The sequence below is a fragment of the Nelumbo lutea genome, chromosome 1, assembly GCF_056320005.1.
Source record: "Nelumbo lutea isolate HS-2025 chromosome 1, American lotus-T2T, whole genome shotgun sequence".
Classification (NCBI taxonomy): domain Eukaryota; kingdom Viridiplantae; phylum Streptophyta; class Magnoliopsida; order Proteales; family Nelumbonaceae; genus Nelumbo; species Nelumbo lutea.
The window spans coordinates 130722518-130745974 of record NC_142684.1 but is presented as its reverse complement, the minus strand read 5'-3'; the positions used below and the strand labels follow the sequence as shown (position 1 = coordinate 130745974).

Genomic DNA, 23457 nt, shown 5'->3' with positions numbered 1-23457 from the left:
CTGTTGACAATCTTTTTTATGTAAATAGATTGAAATAATTCTATTATCCTTTTCGATCTATTTATATAGAATTAAAGTCCCAATATATAAGTGACTTCTCTAAGATCTTTTATGAAGAATTACTATGAAATATGCGTCTAGTTCATACAATAGAAAGTGTGGTAGAAATGTGCATCTAGTTCTTTCTACTATACTACCTATTGTATTGGATCTATATACCGCGAATTCAATCAGGTCCACTCATTTCATTTAAGACTTGGAATTGCAATCCCTTTCATTTCTTCAATCATTGATAAGAACTAATAAATAACTCAAGTTTCATTCAAATGAATCACTTTTACTTACTGTTTTTACTAGATGAGAAGGAAAAAAGCAGAAACTAGAATAAACAGTGCAGTAGCAATAAATGCTCGGTACTTCCATAATCTCATCATTTTGATTAGTATACCCTTTCCTTGGATTGGGATGCATACATCGAGAATCCAGTGTGCAATTCATTTTGACGAGATAGATAGATTGTCCCCAATTAGTCATATAGGTTACACAGAATCGGAGCCAGAAGAAAGGGTAGGTTTAAGAAAAGTACTCTGTCGGGTAACTATGTTAAGTTAATTGCGTATCGTACAATAAATAAATAAAGAAAATTATTTTATGTGCTCCCAGGAAACATATTACTCTATTCGATTGATTAGGAATGCGAAACGAAAGAAGGATCCTCCGATTGTACCAACATACATATGTCTCTCCCCCATCAATCGGTACTAGTTGTTGTCATTTGGATTCCTTGATTTGATTTGTCGGATGATAAATGCGAAACGAAAGAAGGACCCTCCTCCTGCTGGGAATTAGATCCTGCTCTTTGTCCCCCCTCTTCACAGAAAATGGAGAAATGAATTGATCGATTCATCGGATCCTAGGTCGGGACTGACGGGGCTCGAATCCGCAGCTTCCGCGTTGACAGGGCGGTGCTCTGACCGATTGAACTACAATTCCAGGAAAATTAAGTGTACAGCCTCAAAATTATTATTATTATTTATCATTGGATTTCATTCGAATCATTTAGTTTCGCCGTGTTGTAACAGAGACAAGAATGATATACTGCATTTATAAAAAAAAAAAAAAACTTTTTGGATTTGTATATATGCAGTAGACTCATAGTGGGCTAATTCATGAATTGAATAAAATGGACCCTTTAACTCAGCGGTAGAGTCACGCCATGGTAAGGCGTAAGCCATCGGTTCAAATCCGATAAAGGGCATTTTTTCGACGAAACTCCGGTCTTAGTCTTCATTTTCAGCAGAGGATATAGATATTTATGAAAAAAAAAAAAGGTGGCGAGTTGTTATTATTTTTATTAGTTTTTAAGTGGAACATTTTCTCATTATGATGATAAGTAGTCGATTAGGAGGACTGCTACGTCACTACAGGGCCTCATGTTTCATTATTAATCCTTTTGGTCCTAGGACATAGATATTCTAGATACCCCATTATGAATCACCAAAGTCTTCCTACTTCTTCATTGTTCTAATCAGATCGGAAAAATGAGAATCAATCAAAAGTCAGTGGACCTGAATTGAATCATGACTATATAAGCTATTCTGATATTAAGATTCGATATAGATGAAATCGTGGAAGAGGACCTTTGATTTCCTTGGACCACGCAAAAATTCGTTGTCCGATTTCATCTTCTTGTTCCTGGATGCTCCTTAGAAATCAATTGCTATTCCTTTCCTCCACCGAGAAAGGTTCATTCCGAGTCACAAGAGCAATCTTTTTTCTTTGAATGATAGATTTTTTCTTTTCGTTATGGAAATGCAATGCAAGAGGTCGGAAATCAGGTTATGAAAAGAGCTTTTATGTAATGTGAAATTTATGAAAACCCGATATTTGAAGGTCGGTAATGTTAGAAGACGACTGTCGGTATCTGATGGTCAGATACCTACGGTCGTTATATCTTTGAAAGCTCAGACGGAGAGAATAAACGGATTCCTCGAGGGCTACTTACTACTTAAGGCACTTTAGTGCAAACCAGAAGGACTGGAGCTGTTGGATGTTGCTCAGTGCTACTACAACTTAACAACCAAAAAGCTCTGCGTCGAACTTCAGCCCCTTCGAGTTGGCCCCGGGGCAACAGCCTCTGACGCGCCACACCATTGCGACAGGAGGGGGCTTGCCCATCAGCCTACTTAGACAAGAGGTGGCATGAGCGCAACTACCTAGCCCAAACCCACTTAGATGAAGCAGCAAGGCGTATGAAGGGAGCGACGACCCTTCTTGGAGATAACTCCAAAAGATCAACCAAACCTAGCCAAACCTACTTAAACAACCTACAGGCTTGACTCGGTCAGAAGGAAGAAGAAAGTAGACCTTGTAGAGAAGCGGATAGGAAAGGTAGCCTATACACTCAAGCGACCAGCTCGGTGAAAACTCACCCCGTATTTCATGTGAGTCAGTTGACTTCGATTAGACCAGACCGACCCAGAGAGGAACGTGCCCACGAGGGCACCACCAGATGTTGTAGATGAACCTACTAAAGAAGAAGGAAGTAGAGTATATCATAGCTGACCGCACCATGGGCTAGCCCATACACCCACTGCACGAGTTGAATACTACTTAGTCAAGTAGAAGGCCCAACCTGAGAGCGAGGCAAGCTGGGAACGAGCTGAGACAGTATTACGATTCGAAGACCAAGTCAGAGACTACTGGACGTCTCGCAGACCGACTCTCAACGAGGACGTTGAGACTTTTGGATAAACAAAAAAATGTTTTTAGGCTTAATCCACCTTTACTATAGATCAAGGGGTACACTTGTACTCCGGCTTAATCCTAATGTTTAGGATTTGTGTTTTGCGATTTTAGGGTTTTGGGTTAGGCTTAGCGTTTTGGGGTGTGTTTAGGGTTTAGGGTTAAGGTTTTTGGGATAGGGTAATGGGCTTATAGTTTTTTGGATTTGGGTATTATGATTTTAGGGTTTAGGGTTTAGGGATTGAGGTTTTGGAGTTAGGGTTTGGGGTTTAGGGTTATAGAGTTTAGGTTTAAGTTTTAGGGCTTACTGTTTGGGGTGTAGGGTTTTGGGTTTAGGGTTTGGTATTTAAGGTTGATGGTATCGGGCTTAGAGTTTTGGGCTTTAAGATTTAGGGTTTGGGCTTTAGGATTTTGGATTTAGGGTTTAGGGTTTAAAGTTTGGGGTGTAGGATTTAGGATTTAAGGTTTAGGGTTTAGTGTTTAGAGTTTGGGGTTTAATGCTGAGAGTTTGGGGTTTAGGATTTAGGATTTAGGGTTTTGGGTTTTGGGTATAGGGTTAGGGCTTTGGGTTTGGGTTTGGGGTTTAGGGCTTATGATTTAGGGTTTATAGTTTGGGATTAAGGTTTTGGATTCGGGGTTTAGGGTTATAGAATTTAGGTTTAGGATTTAGGATTTAGAGTTTTGGGTTTAGGATTTTGAGTTTGGGGTTTAGGATTTTGGGTTTGGGGTTCAAGATTTAGAGTTTATGATTTAGGGTTTAGAGTCAAGGGTTTAGTGTTTAGAGTTTGGAGTTTAAGATTTAGGGTTTAGGGTTAGGATTTTCAAGATGGGGTTTAGAGTTTAGGGTTAGGGTTTTTGGGATAAGGTATAGGGCTTATAGTTTTTTGGATTTGGGGATTATGGTTTTAGGGTTTAGGGATTTGGGTTTTGGAGTTAGGGTTTAGTGTATAGGGTTTGGGGTTTAGGGTTATAGAGTTTAGGTTTACGGTTTGCGATTTAAGGTTTAGAGTTTAGTGTTTATAGTTGAGGATTTGGAAAATTGGGCTTTAAGATTTAGGGTTTGGGGTTTAGGGTTTAGGGTTTGGCGTTTAAGATTTAGGATTTAGGATTTTGTGTTTCAGGTTTAGAGTTTATAGTTTGGGGTTTAGAGTTTAGGGTTTATGGTTTAAGGTTTAGGGTTTAGGATTTATGGTTTTGGATTATAGAGTTTATGTTTAGGCTATATTGTTTAGGGTTTGGGTTTATGATTTAGGGTTTTGGGTTTAGACTTTGGGGTTTAGGTTTTAAAGTTTAGGCTTTGGGGTTTAGGGTTTAGAGTTTAGGGTTTAGTATTTAGGGTTTAGGGTTATAGAGTTTAGGTTTATGGTTTATGGTTTAGTGTTTAGTGTTTAGGGTTTGGGGTTTAGGGCTTAGAGTTTTGGGGTTTAAGATTTAGGGTTTAGAGTTTTGGGGTTTAAGATTTAGGGTTTGGGGTTTAGGATTTAGGATTTAGGATTTAGCATTTAGGGTTTAGGGTTTAAAATTTGTGGTGAAGGATATAGGGTTTGGGGTTTAGGCTTGAAAATTTAGGGCTTAGGGTTTTGGGTATAGGGTTATGGTTTCAAGGATAAGGTTTAGGGTTTAGGGTTTAGAGTTTGGGGTTTAGGATTTTGGGTATGGATTTAAGGTTTATTGTTTTATGGATTTGTGTTTTGCAGTTTTAGGGTTTTGGGTTAGGCTTAGCGTTTTGTGGTATGGGTTTAGGGTTTAGGGTTAGGGTTTTTGGGATAGGGTAAAGGGCTTATAGTTTATTGGACTTGGGGATTACGGTTTTAGGGCTTAGGGTTTAGGGGTTGGGGTTTTGGGGTTTAGGATTTGGAGTTTCAAGTTGAGGGTATAGGGTTTAGAATTTTGGGTTTTAAGATTTAGTGTTTGGGGTTTAGGATTTTGGATTTAGGTTTTAGGGTTTAAATTTTGGGGTGTAGGTTTTAGGGTTTGGTGTTTAGGATTTAGGATTTAGGGTTTAGGGTTTTGGGTCTAGGGTTAGGGTTTTGGGGATAGGGTTTAGGGTTTAGTGTTTAGAGTTTGGGGTTTAGTGCTGAGAGTTTGGGGTTGAGGATTTAGGGTTTGGGGTTTAGAATTTAGGATTTAGGACCAATAGGAATTAGGAACTCTGTAAAACAGAATTAATGGATTCTTTTGCAAGAGATCAAGCTAAAACAACTAATGAATATCAATAAAATAGTAATAGAGGGATTGTGCAGCATTAATGATTTTACAGGGATTGTGCAGCCTTTGATTCTGCAGAAGCTTCATTACCAGAGATCAGAAAACATGGATAATAGCAAAAGAGGATAAGAAAACCATTTTGGCTATTAGGCCAAACAAAAAAAAGACCATTTTTGGTCTATCGGGCTTCTAAAAGCCCAAAAGATGTTTTAAATTTTTAGTTATCGTATTGTATTCTTTAAATTATTTTTCTGTTTTTCTTCCTAGATTTCTAGAGGCAGCAAAGAGAATGGGAATGGAGGCAAGTTACTATCTGGTGATTGAAGACTCCCTGTGAGAAATAGAAACTCAAGAAATTATTATTTGCATATTCTGTGACTCTGCAATGCATTAATTGTTCCTTTGTATATTATTGTGATATAGCTGTTGCAGTATACTAACCTATTGGATCAGTTAAATCATGAATCATCTTGAAAATTAGCCAATGATGTCCTAACATTACCATGATCTTGAAGCATCCTACTCCTACTTAGTGCATAAAATAGAGTATTTTATTTCCATTTAAGTCTCTTCTGCATCTGTTAACATTTGTGTGACCAACAAAATAATTGATAACAACATAAACAACATATAACTTACCAGTGGTAGGTAGTTATTGAAGTCCAACTGCTACTAGGGATTTGGAATTTAGGAACTAGTAAAAAATGTTAATGAGGTTGGCTATCTTGGTTGAAGAGTTGGAAAGCTACGCTTGGGACCAAATAAAAATTTTCTTTCCAGTCATATATATCAATGAATGGCCTGTATAAGACCTGCAACAGTCATAAATCTGTACAGGTAGTACTTGGATTTAACTGAAGTTGAAGGTATTGTGTTATTAACATCTTAAGACTGGACCATTTGGAAAATAAATGAACCTTGAAGCACTCATTTAAGTCTCACTGTTACATTTGATTTTATATTCTCTGAGGGAGTTTGTGACAGAATTAGAAACAGGAAACCCATGGCCATGTGTTTTACCCAATTATCATATTCATCTAGCATAATTACTGTAGATGAGAAGCTACTTTATTTTATATACTAGATTCCAATGTTTGAGCAGGATACAAGTTGGTACTAGGTAAACTAAAATAGTAAAATTTAGGTTAATAGGTTCCATAAAACTTGTAACTCAGGCATGGCGAGGGTCGAGTGGTTAACGGGGTGCATCAATGCAAAGTTTAGGGGATGCACAATGGGTGGAACATATATATATACATAGAAGACACAATACCCATTAAAATTAGCTCTGATGAAGCATTTGGGCATGGTGGATTCTTCATTGGGTTATGGAGTGGTGGTGAGATATGTCAGAATGCATTTGGTGGTGAAGCATGTTTTTATGTATCAGATGGTTTTGTTAGGGTGGTATTCTTCCTCAAGACCATTAAATCTTCCACTTGGTTAGGATTTTTAATGAAACTCTAACTGTTTAGTTCCTTCACTGCAGTGACCCAGATGTACAACTGGCTAAATGATCCTGCTTTAATGCATAATTAGCATTTAAGCTTTCTTTTAAAGAAATTATTTCAGCGAGTAGAAAAAGAGATGTACATAAGAGGATGTACTAGATTTGAATGGATATAGCCATGCTATTAGAAATTTTTTTGTTGTTTTGGCTGTTTTAAGAAACTGCTGTGATTAGCATCTCATAATGAGGGTAAAAAGGCATTCATATTCAAATATTTTTTAGTTGAAAAGACAAATGAGGACTTGAATTAGCTAAGGTGTCATGTGCGGAGATTCCCAAAACAGCCCAGGCTGTTTTTAAAATACAGCCAAAGTGAACTCCCTACTATTGCCCTCACAGTTTCCTTGTAACTTGACCTGAAATGTTAGGGGATGTAGGCCCCTGGTCCCTACCTATTTGTTCTTTCTGCCTTAATAAAATGTCTCAGCTTTAAAGGAATAAGAGAATATTATCATAGTATATAACCTAGATCTTAACAGATGAGATGTGTGTTTTTTCAAGATGACTTGTTCAGCTCCAGTTCTGCTTCTCTGCTATCAAAGTCATAGCTTTTGAATAAAATCCAAAACTGAAGTGGAATTGCTCTAATGTGATGGGCCATATTAAATCATTTCTTACTACGTCAACCACCCATTCTGGTTCAGGTCTTACCTACCAAAAAAATCAGGTTCAGGTTCAGGCTTGTCAACACTGGTTTTACCATGAATTCATGGTAGCAGGGAGACTAAGATGCCTAAGATGCAACTTTAGGTTAAAGTGTGTCAACACTGGTTTTACATTATCGAAGTTTGCAACCTTGTTCTAATCTCTAAAACTGCTGAAGGACTTGTGGACTTATGGAGTTTAATATGCCTGTTTTTCTTTCAACCAGTTATGGAAGGCCCCTCTTAAATCAGCTCATGCAGCCCTTATGGATATCAGATCAGGAGGACCCCCCTGGTGGTGGAACTGGATGGAACGACAACTTCCAGGATATCAATTCTTTGGAAGCCAAACAATTCCTGCAAAGAATGGTCTAACACCATCCAACCCCATTTCAGAGCACAGTCCGCTACCACAATCAAGTAACTACAAGGAAGGTTTGGCTTTGAGAACCTTGAGGTCCTTACACCAAGATCTTCAAAATCATCCATGCCCACAAGAACGAAACTTAGACCAACTCTATCAAGTCGAGCGCCACAAACAAGTAGCTCCACCCCAGTGAAGCATCCAAAGCAAAGAACAAGTGCATCTGAAGTTTATACATTGAGAGATGATGAGAGCCTCACAAGCTACCCGCCATTTTCCATGCCCAATTACATGGCACCAACAATTTCTTCTAAAGAAAAAGTGAGAACTCTTAGCAATCTCAAAAAGGGGTCACCAACTTCAAGTCAAGAAGCAAAGAGACAACTATCTTTTCCTTTAACCCAAAGCATTGGATCTCTGAGGTGGAACAAGGGCTCTCTGTTCTCAGACAAGGATTCCATGTCTCAAAGGATATCATGGAAGCATAAGTTTACCCCTTCAATAGGTAATTTGAGTGTGGATTCCACCATATCTTCGCCTGTTGGAGTTGGAAGGAAGCCATTCAAGTCTCTTTAGTCTTATATTTCTTTTTCTATTTTATTCGTTTTTTTTCTTCTTTGGTGGGTGTTTTGCTTGAGATGTTTAAACTAAAGTCCTGTATAATTAGTGCTTGTATCAGAAATAATAAAGCAACATTAGGGGAGTGATAAATTGAATGCAGAATCCTCACTGTTAAATTGTATTGATGTTTTTCCTGTCTTATTGCTTGTATAGCTTGAAATCCCTCTCCTTACTTTTATGAAACTCCCATAATTTCACTATTGAAATGAACAAGGGACTAAGGGAGCAAAACGCTGATTCCATCAAGTTTCTTTAGGCTGCATGTGTTTGCAATGCAGATCAAAACCACATACAAATTTTGCACCCAGTTCAGTTTTTTGTTTGTGACTATAATTCACACTTTTGCCTGATGCAAAACTTGCACTTTTTGTCTCATTTTCATTCATTAACAGTGCAAATTTTGCATAGGAAAACTGATGCAAAGTTTGCACCATTTCCTCCTACCTTAATTCTCTCATGTAAAGTGGGGACCTCATAAATTTGCTTCCAATCTTACTCCCCTAATATGGTGCCAATACAAGGTTTAGAAATACCATATAGGAGGTTTTGCACTGTAGATATTTGTATTTTCACTCTACCCAAACTGAGTCTAAATAAATTTCCCCCGCCTCAAACCACATCATTTCGCTTTTTACAAACAAACAAAACAATTTAGGGTTTAGGATTTAGAGTTTTGGGTTTAGGGTTATAGGGTTATAGAGCTTAGGTTTAGGGTTTGTGGTTTGGAGGTGTAGGGTATTGAGGGTTAAGCATTTTGTGTTTTGGGTTTTAGGGTTTGGGGTTTAAGGTTTAGTCCTTGGTTTAGGGTTTTGAGTTTAGGGTTTAGGATTTAAAGTTTAGGATTCACAATCATAGAGTTTTGAGTTTAGGGTTTACCATAAACCCTGAATCCAAAACCCAAACCCTAAACCCTAAAACCCATAACCCTAAACTATAACCTCTAAATCCTATACACTAAACCCTATAAACCCTAAACCCTAAACTATAAACCATAATCCATAAACCCTAAAATATTAAACCCTAAAACCCAAACCATAAACCAAAAACCTAAAACCCTAAACCCTAAGCCCTAAACCCTAGCCCTAAAAATCCTAAACCCTAAATTGTAATCTTTAAACCCTACATACTAAACCCTAAAAACCCTAAACCCTAAACCCAAAATGCTAGAAACCCTAAAAAATCTTAAACCATAAAACCCAAACCCTAAATCCTAAGCTCTAAACCCTAAAACCCTAAACCCAAAACCCTAACTCTAAACCCAAAATCCAAAACCCTAAACCCTAAACCCCAAACCTTAAACCCAAAAAACCCTAAACTATTATCTCCAAAACCCTACACACTAAACCCTAAAATCCCTAATCCCTAAATCATAAACACTAAACCCTAAATCCAATAACCTTAAACACTACAAACCCTAAAAAACCCAAACCATAAATCCTATAACCCTGAACACTATAAACTCTAAACTCTAAACTCTAAACCCTAAATGTTAAACCCGAACCTGACATGACAATCTACCCGGAGGACTCAACCCAATTTGGATTTGGAGTCACCACCCATCAATTTAAGAAATAGAGGTGATAGGACCTCAAGGAATAATTTTCAAAAACGTTTTCATTTTAGTAGTGACTCCATAGCCCGTGGCACAGGCTAACCAGTTTGGGTAAGACTCGGATGGGAGAGGGAAGGGGTTAGGCACACTTTTCCAAGGTCCAATAGGCAGGGCCCACATGGGATTCTAGTAGTAGACAACAATATTAAAGACAATCCTAAATTATATTATTCCGTAGAAAAACTAAAACAATAAGATCATGCTATTTATTCAACATCTGGCTACTAAGATGTCTACTCAAAGGAAAGATAAGCATATTGTTTATGTCAGAAAAAGTAAAATAAAATACAATAAAACAAAATAAAATGAAACATGCTAAGCAATAGTGAATGGATAGAACTTGTGAATTAGAATGAAAGATAAATGAAACCAGATTTAATAAATCTTTTAATATCATAAAACCAAATGAAACTAAATATTAAGACACCTCTATCAGTTCATTGATTTGAAAGATCTGGCCAAATACAACAAAGAAAACTTGAGCAAATTGGAGATTTTCATGAATACAATAATGAGAAATTAACTAAGTAACCAAATCAAAGACAAAAGCCAGAGTAGTAAAAGAAAATGAATGACCGGACTGAGGTCTCCCGTCCAAAGTTCTGTGGGGAAAGACCCTGTACAGTCGAGAGTGCATGCTTTGTAATCAAATAGAAAAAGAGAAAGAAAACAAAGAAACAGAGGAGAAGACACATTTCGCCATGTTACAACTTCATCTCTAGAACAATCAAATAAAGAAGAAGAATAAAACAAAATTACAACTGCATTCCTACTGGTAATAAATTCAAATAAGAACAACAAAACAGTGAGGGAGGGATAAAAAAATGACAATATCTTGATCCCTAACAACATTACATTCGAATCTAGAGAACATAGGAGTCGATAGCGAACTCATGGTCAGATTGGGCTGAAGAACAGATCTACGAGGGTGAACTTGATGGAACCTACTCTATTAATCTATTCTCCAACCTCTAATCGTCACTATAAGAAAAGAAGAAAGAGAGTTTCAGTCAGGTTACCTGAGTAATATCCTGGTTGTCGATTCGATGCTATAAAAAGGTGAGCTCAACGCACTTCATAGGTGGAAATCAGAGGGGGTGAATGAGTCCCTCCTGGTGTGAACATGCTTTAACGATTGCTAAGTCTGGCTAGACTCATATGAAGCTCGCGGAACAGGGGAAGCCTTAGTCTGCTGAAAAAAAGGAGATGACACAGATGAAGTAGGATAGAGGTGATGGCGTTGGAGATGGGCTCTTAACAAATCCCATGGAAGTTGAAATTGATTGATGGGAAATTGTAAGAAAAAAATAAATAAAAAAGAGAGAATCTTCTTGTTAAAAGAGCGATGCATTAGGGAATGGGATATCAAAGACAATGGAGTGACCATTTATTGGGAGCATGGCAGAATTATCTCTTGATCCAATTTAAGCAAATCTAGCTTCATTCCTCATTTGAATGTGCCATCAACGCCCATCTGGTTAAATCCTCAGCTTTTTTGTGCAAAATTGAGTGGTTCTCTTCTTTAAGAGTGGTCATTTTTAATTCATCCAAACCGAGGCAGCCCCCTTTTGATAGGCCTTTCTTGTATGAATCTTTGATCAACAACCATTTCATATCCAATGTTTATGATTTTGAGATTTGAAATATATTCATCATTATTTTTTGAGAAGGAAGTTGTTGCTTTTATATCACTTATTCAAGTTTGGCAAAAATCTCGAAAGGAACTCTATCTTTGAATATCCATTATTTTGAATCATCTGAATATGGCATTTTGCATATCATCTCTATTGGAGTTGTTTTTTTTTAATCACACCTTATTTCGTTTACAGGAAAAATGCATTGTGTCTTCTCAACTGATTGATTACTTAAAAATTCCATTTGAAAGTCATTTACATGATGGACTACGTTTTCTAGTTAATCATACTTTTTAAATCATCCAGTTTTCAGATAATCATATCATTTTCCACCCTATGGCATAGAAATTAGTGTCTTATCATGAGTCAAATTTGTTTCAAAGCCCTCCATGGAATCATAGTCCCTTGTGGCATTAAATTCCATTACGGCAGTAAAGCCCTTCATGGCACCAAAGTCCCTAGCGGCAGAATATCAATGTTTTGATGATTTGCATCATGGCATAACACATCCTGCATATAGAAACCATTACTGCTTCAAAAAAAAGATCATTACCTCATCAAATTCAGTCAAAAATCATTCATCTAAGCTAAAATTTTCAAAATCCCTTGCAACATTAAAGTCCCTTGTGATAGCAAAGCCCATTACGACATTAAAGTCCTTCATGGCACTAAAGTCGTTTGTGGCAAAGTATTAAAATTTTGTGGATAAATGCATCATGGCATAGCATGACCTTTGCTAATTGCATTGTGGCTTATCGCACATTAGATTTGGAAATTATTTGTTAAAATCATTCATTTGAGTTAAATCTATTTCAAACTCCCTCGTGGCATTAAAGTCCCTCATGGTAGCAAAGCCCATTACGACATTAAAGTCATTTATGTCACCAAAGTCCTTTGTGGTAGAAAATTGAAGTTTTGTAGATAATTACATCATGGCATAGCATAACCTTTCCTAATTGCATCATGGTTTATCACACATTGGAGTTCGAAATCATTTGTTAAAATCATTCATCTGAGTTAAATCTGGTTCAAAGTCACTCGTTGCATTAAAGTCTCTGATAACAGTAAAGTCCATTATGACACTAAAATCCTCCATGGCACCAAAACCCCTTGTGACGGAATATCGATGCTTTGTACATAATTACATTATGGAATAGCATGACCTTTGCTAATTGCATCATGGTTTATCGTGCATTAGATTTGCAAATCATTTGCTAAAATCATTCATATGAGTTAAATCTGTTTCAAAGTCACTCCTGGCATTAAAGTCTCTCGTGGTAGTAAAGTCCTTTATGGCACCAAAGTCCCTTGTGGCAGAATATCAAAGACTTGTGGATAATTGTATCATGGCATTGCATGGCCTTTGCTAATTACATCACGGCTTATCGTGCACTAGAGTTGGAAATCATTTGTTAAAATCAGTCATATGAGTTAAATTTGTTTCAAAGTTTCTCATGGCATTAAAGTCTCTCATGGTAGCAAAGCCTGTTATGGCACTAAAGTCCTTAATGGCACCAAAGTTCCTTGTGATGGAATATCGAAGTTTTGTGAATAATTGCATCGTGGCTTATCGTGCATTAGATTTGCAAATCATTTGTTAAAATCATTCATATGAGTTAAATCTGTTTCAAAGTCCCTCGTGCGAGCAAAGTCCGTTACGACATTAAAGTCCTTCATGGCACCAAAAGTCCCTCATAGCGGAATATTGAATTTTTGTGGATAATTACATAATGGCATAGCATGACCTTTGCTAATTGCATCACGACTTATCACGCATTGGATTTGGAAATCATCTATTAAAATCATTCAAATTCGGACAAGAAAACACAAGAGGGAAGTGTAGAAATATAAGAATTAATTAATTAAACTGAGAAAAATATAGAATTTGTAGTCTTCGGATCTCTCCTTTGACCTTCGAACTTCTCAAGCTAGGCCTTCCGTCTTACCTGGCCGAATTGCAGATCTATAGAAAATAAAATGAAGATCAAACAGAATGAAAATAAATTGCAGAAAGTAAATAATGAAATTGGAATTGAAAGAATAGAAATTAAAACTAAAATAAAGTAAAAGTGATTGGGATCCGATTCTAGAGGTGGCTATAATGGTGTTGGCGAACTGCAAGTAGGAACCCCTCCTCTTGCCTGAGTGTCCTCCTCTTCCTCTACCCTTGAATTTCTCAAGATTAGCCTTCCGTCTTACCTGAGGGCAAAATCCAACACTTTCTGAGGAGGGGCGGGGTGAAAGTTGGGTTTTAGTAAAGATATGAGCACCCTAAGGTTTCTAATGGAGGGATAGGATGATTCTGAGAAGAAAAGGAGAGGGTGCCCAGTATTATTTAGGGCTGAGATTTGGGTGCCTAGAAATGAATGGAGGAAATTGAGGTGCCTAGGGTTGAAAGGTGGAGATTAAGAGAGGTGGATGGGGCCCTAGAGTGGATAGCTAAGATATAAAGATATAAGATGGAGTGGAGGGCTGAGATCCAGTGGTTAGGGGCTGAATGGTGAGGATTAGAAGTTAGGTGGATCCCTAGGGTTAAAATGCTAAAAAGAGAGTTTCTTAGAATGGATGGTGGAGATTAAAAGGATGGAAGGTGAGGATTTAGCAGTTAGGGGTGGCTACGATTTGTTAAAGATGAAAAGAATGAGTGGAGAGGCACCCTACGGTTTTCTAAGGAGAGGGGAGTATGCTAGTACAGTAGGAGGGGCGCCAAACTGGGTTTAGTAGATAAGAGGCGCCCTCATGTTCTTAGTTCTTCACAAAAATATTGCTAGTCCCATAGCAATATAGTCTTAAAATTACACTGAGCATTGAGATCCTTCCCATCTTGAGATCTTCCCTGACAAAATTAGTCAAACATCTTGATTCCAAAATTCTCAAACTCTGTATAGATTAGTATTGGGCTTAAGGGGTAAAACTGTTTTACTTTGAATATTACAGAAACTTAGCTTAAAATCTTATTTACCCTTCCATTTGTAGACTGTCTTGATAACCTGAGATTGATTTTAAAATTAGGCGGGTATTCTTCTCATTATTTCTAATAGTGGATTTCTACCCCTGAACTTGCTATGCATACTTATTTTTTTATTGCTACCTTCCTCCGTTTGACGTGAATCTCGACACTTGCCTTATGTGAAGAGACCCAATTACTAAGTGTTGTCTTTGACATTCCTTTTCCGTTTGACGCAAATCTTGACACTTGCCTTAGGTGAAGAGACCCATTTACTAAGTCTAGGGTGTCCATTGACCTTTTATTCTTTTTTTTTTCAACATTGTTTAGGGCAATCCACTATTTCTAACAATTTGAAGAATTCTTGTCTAATTCCTCCATCTTTCTCTTCTTATCTTGGCAGGGGAAAACTTGGGAGTATTTTCAAAATTTTAAACGGTTTCGACAATATTTAAATAAGACCAATTTTTACTCCTATCACTTGTTACTAATTTCTACAAAATTCAATATTCTTTTATTAGTTTCCTTAACATTTTCTGTTTGGGAATCTCTTTTAATGGAAATAAATTTTAATTTTTTCAGTGAAATTTTAATTATGCATATTTAAAGGCTTAGCTTCATTTTTTTCTCTCTTTCCTCACCCCCCAACTTAAATGCTATTGTCCCTAATGGCATGACTAGAATGATGCAAAAAAAGGATTTGGGTCAAAGGGAACAATGAATAGGTTTTCTTGAGGGGTTCAAGGTTCGCCACCTAGTCTCGAATCAAGAAAAGAAACAACAATTCTAACACTACAGACAAAAAGCAACTGAAAACTACGTTGGGTTGCCTCCCAACCAGCGCTAAGTTTAACGTCTTCAGTCGGACACATTCATGCACTGTTCCCATCTATACTCCTCGACTCACTTTCATCTTCCGACAAACAGGGTTCAGATTGGGCTAACCATAGGGTAGACAGGGCATCTAAAAGATCATCAACTATATTCACCTTGCACTCTTCTTCCCCTAGGTTTGGATACTTAGATGCACAAAAAATGTTTAATTGGACTTTCTGCTCTCCTAATGAAATGTCAATTTCTCCTGATTTATAGTTGATATTTGTATCGGTCATTGCGAGAAATGAATATCTTAAGATCATTGGGATGTGGTTCAGTTCCTCGATTAGGGTCATGTCTATGATGATGAAATCCACTAGGAAGTGACAACCCTCTAGTTTGACAATGACGTCCTCAATAACACTTTGAGGGGTCTTGACTGACCAATCAATAAGTTGTAGAATTACTGAGGTAGGTTCTAACTTATCAATCCTAAACCTGTCATGAATGGACGGAAGCATATTTACACTGACCCCTAGATCCAATAAGGCCCAATCAAAGGTGATTCCAGAGATGACACAACTTATGAGAGGAGCATCAGGATCTTTCAGTTTTTGGGGAAGTTAGTTTAGGAGATCTACACTAACATCTGTTGAGAGCATCATTTTTTGCAAGGCCAATCATGGCTCCATCATTTGAGTACATAGCTCTTTCAAGAACTTGGCATAGACCGACATATGTTGGATCGTGTCTAGGAGAGGGAAGTTAATCTGGACTTCCTTGCTCTCCTTGTTGCGGGTCTCTTTCTTCTTTCGTACCGGCTCGACTGTGAGTGCAGTTGGAAATGTGACTACAGGTTGGTTTGCTATGGGCTCTTCTTGTAAAGATTCCTTTCCTTCTTTTTTCCCCCTAACTTACGGTCTTCTTGCTATTTTGTCTTTTCTTGATTTGAAGTAAGGGTATGTTTGGCATTGTGAGCCTTTTAAGCCTATTATGCTCAAATTCATTGGTCCAGGTGTTTTAAGGGGGTTAAGTAAGGAGATGACGTCAGTCCCCTCCCACTTAAGATGCTAGGTTGGACAACTGATGTGGTGATTCAATACTGTGCGTCAAAATGGTATGTCTCTAGTTTAATGGTCAAATGGATGAATTTGGTCACGAAATTTGGTGTGTTGGGGTTTTTGGGGTCTCTAAACATAGTGGTGAGTTCTGATTAGACAAATGGGGATGGAAACATTGAGATCTGTGGCTGACAAATTCGGATCAATAAGATTTGCTGTAATAGAATCTTTGTTTGATCAAGTGTCAAACGATGGAATTTTGGGATGAAATTTGGTGGATAGGCATTTTTCAACATCTTGAATCGGATGGAAGTGATGGATCTTTGATTAGATGTGTAGGTTAAATGATTTAGTTCAGATCATGGTCTTAGCTTATGGTTTTTCAATTAATGAGAGGGTTTGAATTGGAATCTTACTTTTTCAACAGTCAAATGGAAGTAATTAATTGTGGAATTTGACATGGTGGGGTTTTTAGGAGATTTGAACACTGTGGTGGAATCTGATTGGTCAAATAAAGTTTGGATGATGGAGATTTGGGATAGGTGAGCTTTTAATCAAACCACCAGAGGCGGCGATGGCTTTGTTTTCTCCCCTATATCAGAACTCCCTCTCGATTCTCTCTCTCTTTTTTTTTTTTTTATTTCTCTCTTCTTCTTCTTCCCTAAACCTGACGCTTTCCACCATTGTTCATCATTGTCTCTGTTAAATAGAAGTGAGATTTTTTTTCCCTTTTCCTAACAATCAATCTCAACTTCCACGAGATATGTAAAGAGCTCATCTCCAATGCCATCACCTCTATTCCACGAGTTCCATACAAGTCCAGCCAGCCTCAGCAATTGTTAAAGCACATCTACACCAGGAGGGACTCGTTCACCCCCTCTGATTTCCACCTACGAAGTGCATTGAGCTCACTCGTTTACAGCATCGAATCGACGGCCAAGATATTACTTAGGTAACCTGATTGAAACTCTCTTTCTTCTTTTTTTACAGTGACAGTTAGAGGTTGGAGAAAAAATTGATTGAATAGGTTTCATCAAGTTCACCCCCATAGATCTATTCTTCAACCCAATCTGACATTAAGTTCACTATCGGCTCCTATCACTATTTTGTCATTCTTATTTGAGATTAATACCAATAGGAATGTAGTTGTGATTTTGTTTTATTCTTCTTCTTCATCTAATTGTTCTAGAGATTAAGTTATAACATGGCAAAATGTGTCTTCTCCTCTATTTCTTTGTTTTCTTTCTCTTTTTCTATTTGATTGCAAAGCATGCACTCTCGACTGTACAAGGTCTTTCTCCACAGAACCTTGGACGGGAGACCTCAGTCTGGTCATTCATTTTCTTTTACTGCTCTAGCTTTTGTCTCTAATATGGTTGTGCAGTTAATTTCTTATTCCCGTTTTCTTGAAAATCTCTAGTTTGTTCAAGTTTTCTTTGTTGTATTTGGCCAAATCTTTCAAATCAATGGACTGATAGAGGTGTCTTAATATTTAGTTCCATTTGGTTTGATGATATTAAAAGATTTATTAAATCTGGTTTGATTTATCTTTCATTCTAATTCACAAGTTCGATCCATTCACTACTGCTTAGCATGTTTCATTTTATTTCGTTTTATTGTATTTTATTTTACTTTTTGTTGACATAAACAATATGCTTATCTTTCATTTGAGCAGAAATCTTAGTAGCTAGAAGTCGAATAAACAACATGATCTTATTGTTTTAGTTTTGCTATCGAATAATATAATTTAGGATTGTCTTTAATATTGTTGTTTACTATTAGAATTTCATGTGGACCCCACCTATTGGACCTGGGAGAAGGGTGCTTAATCCCTTCCCTCTCCCATCTAAGTCTTACCTTGACTGGTTAGCTAGTGCCACGGGCTTTGGAGTCATTACTAAAATGAAAACATTTTTGAAAATTATTCCCGGAGGTCCCATCACCTCTATTTCTTAAATTAATGGGTGGTGACTCCAAATCTAGCCCAAGTGGCAAGTGAGCGATTTTCCTGTCGCTTACAATGATATAATTGGCATCATTTTCTCTCAATTTGTTAATTATAGGAGTTATCTTAAGCATTTGTTAATTAGAACAACTCTATAAAATAAAGGGAAATTCCACTTTAGTACCCTGGTGGTAGTGTCAAGTTAATACCATGAACTTTCAAACGTGTCACTGCAGTATCTAAACTCTCAAAATGTGTCAAGTTGGTCCCTGCCATTAACTGACCATCAATTATCTATTGAAAATGTCAAAACTACCCTTCAAAAGAAGACACTGCTCATTGTCTTCTACCTTGAGACTAAACCAATTATCTTCAAAGAAAAAGACAGAAAAAATATGAAATATGATAAAGGGTAACAATAACTAAAAGCAAAGAAATAACTAGACAAAAATGCGTTTCAGATCTAAAGGTAGAAGACAATGACTTCATTAGTCTAGAATCTCAAACACCTTAATCGGTTCAATCTCAACATAGAAGACAATGAACAATGTCTTCTTTTGAAGGGTAGTTTTGACATTTTCAATAGATAACTGGCAGTCGGTTAATGGTAGGGACCAACTTGACACTTCTTAAAAGTTTAGGTACTGTATTGACACGTTTAAAAGTTTGGATACTAACTTGACACTACCCCCAAGGTCCAAGGTTCAGGGTGCTAAAGTGGAATTTTCCCTAAAATAAAAGTAATATTCTCCGTGATGATAGCATGAGAAATCTGGATATAGTCCACGGGGTTTTCTGATTATGGAAAAAATCATCAAATTAGGGAAACTAAGATCTAAACCTAAATCTATTTGACACAAGAATAGAGAATTTGTAAAAACAAGTTAGAACTAAATGATTGATTTAATTTAGGTTTTGTACGTTTAAAAATTGAATCCATGTGTAGGGTGAAGGGCCGAGCAAAGAGGGGTCTAAGAGGGTATTTCAAGTTTTGAAAAGTCTTAAGTTGATCTGGTTGTATTTCTAAGTTTTGGGGGTCTAAGAAGGGGGGGGGGGGGTTACAAAGAGGTAGGGTGAAGGGATCGAGCAAAAATTGGGTGCTAATAACGATGTCATGATCGACCCAAAATGATTGGTATTCCATAATTGTTCAATTTTCATATTTCTCTTCTTGACTGATTGGGTACATGTTGCTTTCAAATATATGAATATACGTGTATGTATATATATATATATATATATATATATATATATATATATATATATATATATATATATATATATATATATATATATATATATATATATATATATTGCTTTATTTACCTCGTCAAGGGCCACATATCTTTGTGTCCTATATATATATATATGCTTTACTTACTTGGTCAAGGGCCACATATCCTTTTGTGTCCATAAGGTAGGTGGAGCTTGCATTTTTTGGCATGCTTGCCAAGTATATTAAGAGCCCATATTGATGGTACAGGTTGTAGCTGTTATTTGGAATGCCACTTTACATCGCCTGGATTCATTTTTCCTTGATCAACAAAGTTGAAAAACCAATTCGAAAATGAAACCACTTTTTGACCACCGGTTTCTTGACCGGAAATTTGACCATCCAGGTTTAACAGTTCAAATAATTGAGTTGCTTCTAATTTAAAGGCTAAAATGTAAAATATATGTTAGAATCAACTAAATCATTTGAACTGTATGACATGGACGGTAACCAATGACCAAAAAACTGGTGGACAACAGAATTCCATTGTGGGATTGGTTTCTCAAACCTTGGTGACTAAAAAAATTAAATCCAGGCCAAGTAAAGTGCCATTCCAAATAACACCTAAAATCTAGACTCTTTATAGTCTCTTAAGATACTTGGGTAAATCATATAAATGATTTTCATACACAAAAAAAGCCAACTCAATAAAAATAAATTTAAGCCATTTGACGATTAATTTTTTTTATTATAAAAGAATCAGTTTTTTTTTTTTTTTTTTTGTAAAATTAGCTATTTAATTTAGTGGAATAGAAAGTTACAAACTGAGTTTGTTATTACAAACTAATAACAAACTGTGTAAGAGGAGAAGCACAAACATAACTAATCTCCTGTTGAACCCATCTTTAGAGTTTCCTCTGTGAAACCATCACATATCACCGCTTGCCAAGAGTGATTTGTGACGCTTCACTCAAGCTTTGATATCCTTTCGTTCATTATATAAGTAAAGTCCCACCAACAACATGGCACACTTAAGATTTGAATTGAACGAGTTTTTAGGCAAAAAAAAAAAGCTTCTATGTGTATTTTAAGACTGAAATGTCTAATAAATCCCTCGCCATTACTTTATTTTTTCATCATTCATCAAAAGCCCGTCTTGAGTAATATCTGTGTTGTAAGTTCTCTTTAAAGAGGCCAAAAGAAGAAAAAGATGGCTGACAACTCTCAAAAAGCGAGCTTCAATGCTGGTGAAGCCAAGGGCCAAACTCAGGTGAGCAATATCCACCTATATATAGGTTCATTGTATACTCCAATTCATCATGTGTATAGATATATGCATGCATACATGGAGCATAATGTGGCCATGGGTTTCCATTCTTGATCAAATTTAAGTTTTCTCGCAGGCCAAAGCAGATCAAATGATGGACAAGGCAAGCAATGCCTACGAATCAGCCAAAGAGTCATGCCAAGAGGTTCATTTCATTTCCCAAGCAAAAGAAATTCTCTTGTTCTACCAATACTAATAATGCAAACAATTCGTTTGCTAGTATAAATTTTAATTGTTTTTTTATTGTGTAGGCTGGTCAACAAATGAAGGCTAAGGCACAAGGGGCCACTGATGCTATCAAGGATGCCACCGGGATGAACAAGTGAAAAGTTCTTGCTTCATAGATGTTTTGGTTTTTGAGTTCTTGATATAATAAAATGCAATTATCCACATAACCTTTCTCTCTCTCTCTCTATCTATTTCTTTCTCTCTCTACCCAAGGACCAAAAATACAAAACCATCCTATGTAAAATTGCAAACTAGATCTGTTTGGGCTTAGGCTAGGCTGGCTCAAATTGCACCCTTGTCCAATAGGGGAGGTATCAGTCCAATTTGAAAAGAGAAAAGATGTTTCAATTTTTAGGGGAAACATCAATGGAGGTTTACATCTTTTACCCTTCTCTATTTTTGAATTGAATATTTGGTTTCTTGATTGGCACCAAAGTTGGAAAGGTCATATTTGTGTAATTAATGGCTACTATAATGGTCATATTTGTGTATTTAATCCATCTCTAATCAAAAGGGTTGAAAATGTAACTTCAATTATTACTTTCCACTTCATTTAATCCCTTCTCATTAAGTCTTATACTTAAGGTATTAAATCTTATTTTCTCTTATTAAGTGCTATATTTTATTTTACTTTTACTAATAAATTTTAGTAATTAGATCTATGTTAATATTTTTAGCAATATAAACCCATATATTTTAAAACTGACTCAAAAACAAAACCATTCTTTATCCAATTGGTGGCTAAGCAATTCAACCATCCGAATCAATTTGATCAACCTATGAAGTATAGTTAGGTAATAAAATTTTTAAAATAGAAATAAATATAGAAATTTACAAAAAAAATGTACAAAAAACTAAACACATTTATGATATTTTTATTAATCAAATTAAAAAAATAAGTGTAATAAACAAGATTTATTTTTATTGATAATGAAAATGAAATACATAATATAGAACTGATAAAAAATGAAATATAGAAACTAATATTAAATAGTTCAACTTTCGTGTTAAATGTGTTAACGTTTAATGTCATAAATAAATAATAAAATAATAAAATAAAATTACAAAAATGAGAAAAATACATCAATTGTGCAAAAAGAGCATTTAGGCGCATGTATAATATCATGTACTTATCATATTAAACAAAAAGTAAGTATGACATATCAAAATTATTTTTACACACAAAAAAAAATTATAGAAAAAATTGAAAACATCTATAATTCTATATTTACACTACTATTAAAAATATGAATAACATTGTGGAGCTTTCTTTTTACTAAAATCAAGGTTTTAAAAACTCACCCAGAAACAAAACCGCTTTGGCTTCTGGTTTCCAAGTCAACGTTTCAACCATCCAGTTTGAGCAGATCAAACCGGTAAGATGTAAAATATAATGTGACTTTTATTTTAACCGTTAGAGTATGATTAGGTTGAAGTCCACCGTATATATACATTATTATGAGAGGGGAGTATGAGACTTTGAGAAGGAGTCGGCTGGTTAAAGCTGAGAAGTGAGAAAAAAGAAAGTAAAGAAGAAGAAAAAAAAAGAGAAGGAAGTGTTGCCGAAGGTAGTTGTCACCATGTTCACCGGTTGTTGCAGAACCGTTTTGCCCTAAGGAGAAGAACTATCGGCGGTGGCTATTTCCATGTTCATCATCACTGCCACTACAACACCGCTTGCCCTCTTCTTACATCTCTCATCTCTCTAAATATCTCTCAAATCCCAGCTTGCTTGCTTCATTGGTGTATCTTAGCTTTTAATATAAGATTATTTTTAATCTCTCATCTCTTGCATCGATTTTTTGATTTCTTCATTGGAGTTGCAATTTTTTTGCTATTGCAACTTAAAAAGAATCACAAAAATAAGAAAAATTCAAAATAAATATGGAAAAACTAAAAACCCTAACTAATTTTGGCCATTGGGAATAATCGAACAAGATTATGACATATCAAAGTTTCTGTTCTCAATTTTTTATTTTCTAATTTCTATTTTAAATAGTAAAACTTTGAGAATAAGTTTGAAAGCAATTCGAGAACCATTAAATGGGTTAAATATTTTAACGGTTAAACTATCCAAGTCAGGGATTCTCTAACCATTTAAACTTTTTTTTTTTCTTTTTGTAAAATAGCAGTTCAGGGCAAAAATGGAACTAGTGACCTGACCGGAAGGGTTTTGGATTACTATTTTCATCTCATTCAATTTTTTCTATTTAAATATTACATTTTTTTTGATAATTGAACAAAAAAAAAAAGATACACCAAAAAGATAAAACACTACAAAAGGAAGAGTCTAGCCAAGAGAATGGCCTAACAATGATAGATGAAACTTCACAAATCGATCTGATTATCACATATTTGGGTGAAGTATTTATGTAATCAGATTTGGATTTTTTGATCTACATATGCTTAATAATAGAAAAATAAAAAATTAAAAGTAAATAAAGTTTATAGAAAATTTTGAATATATTATTACTATAATTATCATCATGTAGGGTTGTCACCCTTCTTAATGGATCTATCTATCTACCCCCCTCCGCCAACTGGTCAACCCTCAGCCTTTCTTTAGCAATTTAATGACCAAG

The 23457-nt window shown here is 36.0% G+C and overlaps 1 protein-coding gene across 1 annotated transcript; it reads left to right on the top strand.

Moving 5' to 3' along the window:
* Positions 1 to 20436: 20436 nt before the first annotated feature.
* Positions 20437 to 21368, top strand: LOC148877578 (uncharacterized). The gene is made up of 3 exons (XM_088966138.1): positions 20437 to 20590; positions 20724 to 20792; positions 20899 to 21368. The coding sequence occupies exons 1-3, from the start codon at positions 20531 to 20533 to the stop codon at positions 20971 to 20973; spliced, it is 204 nt and encodes a 67-aa protein (XP_088822264.1). The 5' UTR covers positions 20437 to 20530; the 3' UTR covers positions 20974 to 21368.
* Positions 21369 to 23457: the final 2089 nt, after the last annotated feature.